The 6000-nt window shown below is 58.2% G+C and overlaps 1 protein-coding gene across 6 annotated transcripts in view; it reads right to left on the bottom strand.

Moving 5' to 3' along the window:
- Positions 1 to 885: 885 nt before the first annotated feature.
- Positions 886 to 6000, bottom strand: part of GAK (cyclin G associated kinase) — a 53705-nt gene continuing 48590 nt past the window's right edge. For all 6 annotated transcript variants that reach the window (XM_081041840.1, XM_081041844.1, XM_081041843.1 and 3 more), the window contains 4 exons: positions 3347 to 3571; positions 2611 to 2759; positions 1535 to 1711; positions 886 to 1410 (listed from right to left, as the gene is read on the bottom strand). In XM_081041840.1, the coding sequence (XP_080897966.1) occupies positions 1309 to 1410; positions 1535 to 1711; positions 2611 to 2759; positions 3347 to 3571 (653 nt within the window). In that variant the 3' untranslated portion in view covers positions 886 to 1308. The remainder of the gene's footprint in view (positions 1411 to 1534; positions 1712 to 2610; positions 2760 to 3346; positions 3572 to 6000) is intronic.

Here is a 6000-nt window from a genome sequence, read left to right as displayed (position 1 = left end):
GCCAGGCCTGTGTTCCATCCAGGACACTGGTGCAGGTTCCCCCCCAGGAGCTTCCTGACCAAAGCCCACGACAACTTGCACGTCCCATGGAGACAGCAGCGGGTGGAAGCACCCATCTCCTACCCACTCAACACCCAGGACACGTCTGAAATCACCTAAATCTGCCTGACACCACTTATGAGTCAGTCACTCACATTTTGGGTGGAGACATGGATCCTCCAAGGCCTGCAGTGCTGACCTGGAGTGAGGGGAGGGGTGAGGTCACGACACCTGACCCCACCTCCCCAAAGTCCTGAACTGGCCGCGTCTGCAGGGCCCAGGCAGCACCAAGCTGGGCGGCCGGGGGTCGGGTGAGCTCCTGGGCCCCGTGTGCACACATTCCCACAGAAGGCTCGGAAAGTCACTTCTGACCAAAACTGAGTCGCGGCCATTGCGGCCATGTGCACAAGTGTGTTGTCCCCTAAGCCTGCGGGGACTGCTCTTGTGCAGCGTCCCAGCCACGTCTCCATGTACAAGACTGAGCAGCTGGTGCTCAAAGAAAGTACTTTTTGTTGTACTTTCCCTAACCCTCCCCAAAGGCCCCACACCCATGGTGCTCGGAGGAGGACCCAGCAGACACAGGCAGTCCAGGCCCACAGGGGCAGTGACCACCAGGAGGCCAGTGCCCACGGTGAGTGCCGACCCTCAGACCCTGAGCCACAGCTGGCCCCTCCATCCCCACGCACCTGCTGCAAGTGACCCCCCAGCCCAGGCCACCCTGGGGGCCCCCGGGGGTCAAGGCCGGTTGTGACAAAGAGCCTGATTCTGCAGCACTGCGTCTTCCAGGTCAGAGCCAAGGTCAGCCAGAGAACAGCAGGACTGCAGCTACTCGGCACGGACACGGTGTCATCAGAAAATAGTTTAATTATGTACAGGTGGCCGCCCGGCTGACTACACATTGGGGACATGAATGTTCACGACAGTCAGGACAAGACGGCTGGGCAGCACGCACTACCCTGAGGGGACACGCTCTAGAGGGGACGGCCACTGACAGAATAAATCACAGACTATGACAATTGGAGGAGGGGCGTGAATCAACACTTTCCTTTGGGAAAAAGAAAGAAAACCAAGAGGCTTCGGAATGCTTTCTGTCCCCGCGCCTGCCAGGACGCAGACTGGGACACTGTGCCCAGGCCCACCGCGAGCAGGGCACGGCCATGGAGTGCAGGCGTCAGCAGGCCTCCAGCCTGCAGGGCCTCCAGGCGCTCTTGGCTGAGCGCAGCGGCTTCCAGCTCCGTGAGCCACATGCGCAGCCACGGCCACACGGCCTCAATAGAGGGGACGGGAGCCCTGGCTCTCGAACTCGGCCCAAGCGTCGCTCAGCTCCATGAAGATCATCCTGGCCTGCTGCTCGTAGGGCTGCCCAGCTGCCTGTGGGACCTGGTGGTCAGCAGGGCCTTGCCCACCCCGCCCCATGCCCCCCCTACCCCAGCCCCCCGCCCCATGCCCCCCCCACCATGCCCCCCCCCCCACCCAGCTCCACCCCTGCGCTCACCTTGTCCGGATGCACCACCAGCACCGCCCGGCGATACTGCTTCTTGACTTGTCCGGGCGTCACCAGGTCGGCCATGCCCACGGGTGTCCAGCGGCTCTCGCCATCCCACAGCACTGTGTGCAGCGTGGACAGCAGGGCACGTATGTTCCTCTCCTTGCCCTCGGTCCAGTCCAGGAGCTACGGGACATGCGGGTGCTGCAGAGCTGGCTCCTGGCTGCAGTCCCCCCCCCCCCCCCCCGTGCAGCTAGTGGTCATCCTGACGGGTCCCCAGGAGTCCGTCACACGGACCAAGATCCCACCACGAGGCGCTAGGCCAGGCCCACAGTCCCAATCTGTCCGCTGACCCCACCCAGGCAAGGTCCACATTGCTCCCTAGGCCTGGCTGGACACCACACAGGACCACACAGCACACAGGGCCTGGTGACCCTTGTTAGTGGGGACTCACAGATGACCCTCCCCTGTGGCCTCGCCCTGCCTGTCCTGCAGCCCCAGTGCCTGCCCAGTAGGGACGAGATCGGGCTCTTCGGTGGCCTGCCAGATGATCCCCAAGGCCATGGGTGCCCGCTGTCACCTGCAGACCTGTATCACCACTGACCCCACAATGAGGGCACCTGACACTGTGATGTTGAGGCTCACGGCCACAGTGCCCGGCTGGCAGGCGTCACCCCAGTGCCCCGAGCTGCTCTCCTGGGGGCACGTTTCCCTGACCAGGATTACGTCTGGTTAGGGCTTTACAGGAGTGAGGTGCTTAGTAATAAAACGAGAAGGTAAACGCCTCCTGTCATCAGCCACCAGGTGGACGGTGCTGAGGTGGGACAGCTGTGTCCGCCCCAAACCTCAGGAAGCCTCAGCGGAGGGCATCAAAGCCCCTCCTGCATGGGAGGTGGGCTGGGGGTGAGGTCCCTAGGCACATTCACCGCATTGGACACCCACCACCCTCAGACCCTCAGGGACCCCCGGACCCCGCAGGGCCACATGGGCCTCCACTCTGCTGGGCCTTCCCAGGCACTCCTGGAGGTGGGGAGGGGGTCTGGGGACCCCTGCCCACTCGGCCACCAGGCGGCAGCCTCCGGCACCTTCAGCTTGAGCGGGTCCGTGTCCCTCGCCTGGTCCTGCCGCCTCATCTCAGCGATGGTCCTTGGCCCCCTCCTGTCGGCCTTGGAGGAGAAGCCGTGATTGCAGAGTAGGTCCTCAAAGTCGGTCTCGGACACCCGCGGCTTTTGCACTGGAGGAGGACAGATGCTCTGCTGAGAGACACTCGGGCCGCAGACACGGGCGCCATCGACATGCCTCAAAAGCCAAGAAGCCCAGGATGTCCCATGCCTTAAAAACAGGCCTGCCTGCCGTCATAGCCCGCTGGGCTCCTTTATGACTGCGTTTCTGGCTCAGCGACTCTTTGGGAATGAAGGGCAGCTGAGAAAAGGGGAAAACATCCAACAGAGCTCCCTGGGCCCACACACTGCTGAGAGTGGCGCTGTCTCTGTCACCTCCTGAGGTCAGCACAGGACTGGCCACCCCCGTGACTGACACCACAGCCAGGCCAGGGCTGACTAGCTATCCAGCTGCCAAAAGCTGAGGAGGCTGAGTAAGGGTCTGGGACAGCGTGGGCCTGGGGAGGGAAGGGATGCCCACGGACACCCATCTGAACCATTTCCTCTGCCCAAAAGTGTCTGGCGTGGGTGACAGGGCTCTGGGTCTCACTGAACACTCTTCCCCTGGGCTGGGCTGTGAGTTAGAGAAAACCAACCAGGACATCAGGACACATCTGACTTCGAGCTCAAGAAAACCACACAGGGGAAGGGGAGGCCTTACCGAAGCTGGGGGCACGGACACCCCTCTCCTCTCGGCCACCAATCACGCTGAAGTTTGCAGCGTAGCTCGGCCTTGGCTGGGCACAGGACTTGAGGGGAGGCTTGGCCTGGGGCGGCCGTGGGGGGCCCGGGGCTGGAGGCCGACTTGTCTGCCAGGAGCCACTGCCCTTAGGTGGGGGGGCCGTTTTGGGACCAAAGCCCCCAGGAGCAAATCCACCGGGTGAGCCTAGGGAGACAGTCATGGCGGGCGAGCGTCAACAACACGTGACAGCTACCTAGCCCCGTGAGGCGCTATAGACGGCGGTGTCCTGGAGACACGTGTGCTGGGAAACACGCCTTTGTAAAATGAACATTCACGGGAGGCGGCCGGATGGCTCAGCTGGTTAGAGCACGAGCTCTGAACAACTGGGTTGACGGTTCGATTCCCACATGGGATGGTGGGCTGCGCCCCCTGCAACTAAAGATTGAAAACGGCGACTGGACTTGGAGCTGAGCTGCGCCCTCCACAACTAGATTGAAGGACAACGACTTGGAGCTGATGGGCCCTGGAGAGACACACTGTTCCCCAATGTTCCCTGGCATTTCCCTGGGGACCTTTTCAAGCTCGCTAGCCATCTGCTCGGCCCCTGCACTGGGGCGTGTCTTCCCTGCACGGAGACCCTCCAATAGCGCTGGTGAAGCCAATGGCGCTGTGATGCTGACCAGGGGACAGCAGGGAGCCTGAGCCTCGTTCATGCTCGTCGGCCCGTGGGACGGCGGGTTTCCTTACAAGCCCTTTCGCTTCGAGTCACAGATACGATGGACGACAGTAAGTTAAGGCTGACTGTACTTACACTTCCTCGACGTGAGTTCTGTCAAACGTGGGGTTTGAAAGCATTTCCTCCTGATTGACAGCTTGTCTTTCCACCCTTTTGACCGTCTTTAGCAGAAGATTTAGTTTTGATCAAGTCCAATTAAATCAGTTTTTTCTGTTATGGAGCATGACACTTATACCTAGCCCTAGGTCCCAAAGATCTCCTGTTTTCTTCTACCGGTTTACATTTAAATCTATGACCGATTCTGTTACCTGAAGTTTGAGGTGTGGAGTTCAGGATGAGGTTACCTGGTTGTCTACAGGCAGACAGACAATTGTTCCAGCACCAACCGCAAATGGTTTTTGCATCTCTGTCGCTCGGCCGGTCTTATTTGCGCGGGTCTACCTCCGGCCCTCTGCTCCCTTCAGCTGGCCTACATGTCTGTCCTTCTGCCAACACCATGTGCTCTCGATTCTGGCAACTAGAGGGAGCCCAGGGCCAGGAAAAGTGATTCCTCTACGTTACTCTTCCATCACAAAACTGTTACAGCTATTCGTGTTCTTCTGACTTTCCAAATAGATTTTACAATAAGCTTGTCTGTGTCTACAGAAACCCTGACTGAGCTCTGGGAGGAACTGCACTAACCCTGGGAAGGCCTGACGTTTTTACTGTGTTGGGTCTCTCTATTTATTCCATCATGTTTGGTCCTGTGGTTCCCCACACACGTCCTGTGTCTCTTCTTTCTTGGCGACTGCGAATGGCGCTGTTTATAGTGTGGGGTCTGGTGCACAGGGCCAGTAAACACTCAACTCTGTTGTCTGCTGGCCATGTATCTGAGCCGACTGGAGCTCTCTCCCTGGATCTGAAAGATGTTCAGAGAGACCTATAGGCCTGCCACACAGACAAACACGTCACCTACGACAGGAACAGTGCAACTCTTCTCTTTCCTTTCCTGCCTACCTGTGCGACCTGGGCCTGGCAGTGAGCAGGGGCAGGAGAGGGCACTCCTGTCTGGACCCGCTCTCGGGGGCAGTGCAGCCTTGCACACTAAATGAGGCTGGCTGCGGGGTTTGTAGACGCTCGTTACCAAGGTGATCAAGTCTTCTCATTCCCAGTTTGTTAAGCGTGCTTATCGTAAGCAGGTGCTGGGTCATCAAATACCTTTCCTCACTGTCCGTGCAGTCACACACCTCTCCCTCCTTGGCCAGCTGATGTGGCAGACTCTGTCAGCTGGTTTTGGAGCGCTGCACCTGCCTAGCGTCCTTGGAGTGGACCCTGCTTGTTCGGATGTGTGGTTCTTTTTATATCCTGATGGTTCTACTTGCACAGACTGTGTTGTGTGTCCAGGACTTTTGCATCTACATTTACGAGGTATGTTGAGCCCTGTAGCTTTCTTTTTCATACTATCTTTGTCTGGTTTTGGTATGAGGGTAATTACAGCTTAATGAAATCAACTGGAGATGTCGCCTCCTCTTCCCAATTCCTGGAAGACATTGTGTGGAATTGGTATGAGTTCTGTAAACATTTGGTAAAATTCTCCAATGAAACCATCTGGGACTAGAGATTTCCTTCTGGGGAGGTTTCTAACGGTTCATTTTCTGCACCGTTAGAACTAGTTAGATGGGCTCCTTTGCCCTGGGTGCTGGGTACTGAGGTTTGGAAGAATCTGTACACGTGCGCACACACTCACACACACACACACACACACACACACACACACACACAGCACGCTCACGTGTGCTGCTGGTACATCCCCTTACTATCATCTACACCTGTGCTGTCGTCCCCATAGCATTTCTGGTACTGGCAACTCGTCTTCCTTTAAAAAACTTGTTTTATGGGGCGGCCAGTTAGCTCAGTG

This window comes from Rhinolophus hipposideros, assembly GCF_964194185.1.
Source record: "Rhinolophus hipposideros genome assembly, chromosome: 1".
Taxonomy (NCBI): Eukaryota; Metazoa; Chordata; class Mammalia; order Chiroptera; family Rhinolophidae; genus Rhinolophus; species Rhinolophus hipposideros.
Note: the sequence above shows the minus strand (reverse complement) of the source record. Positions and strands in the feature narration are given on the sequence as shown.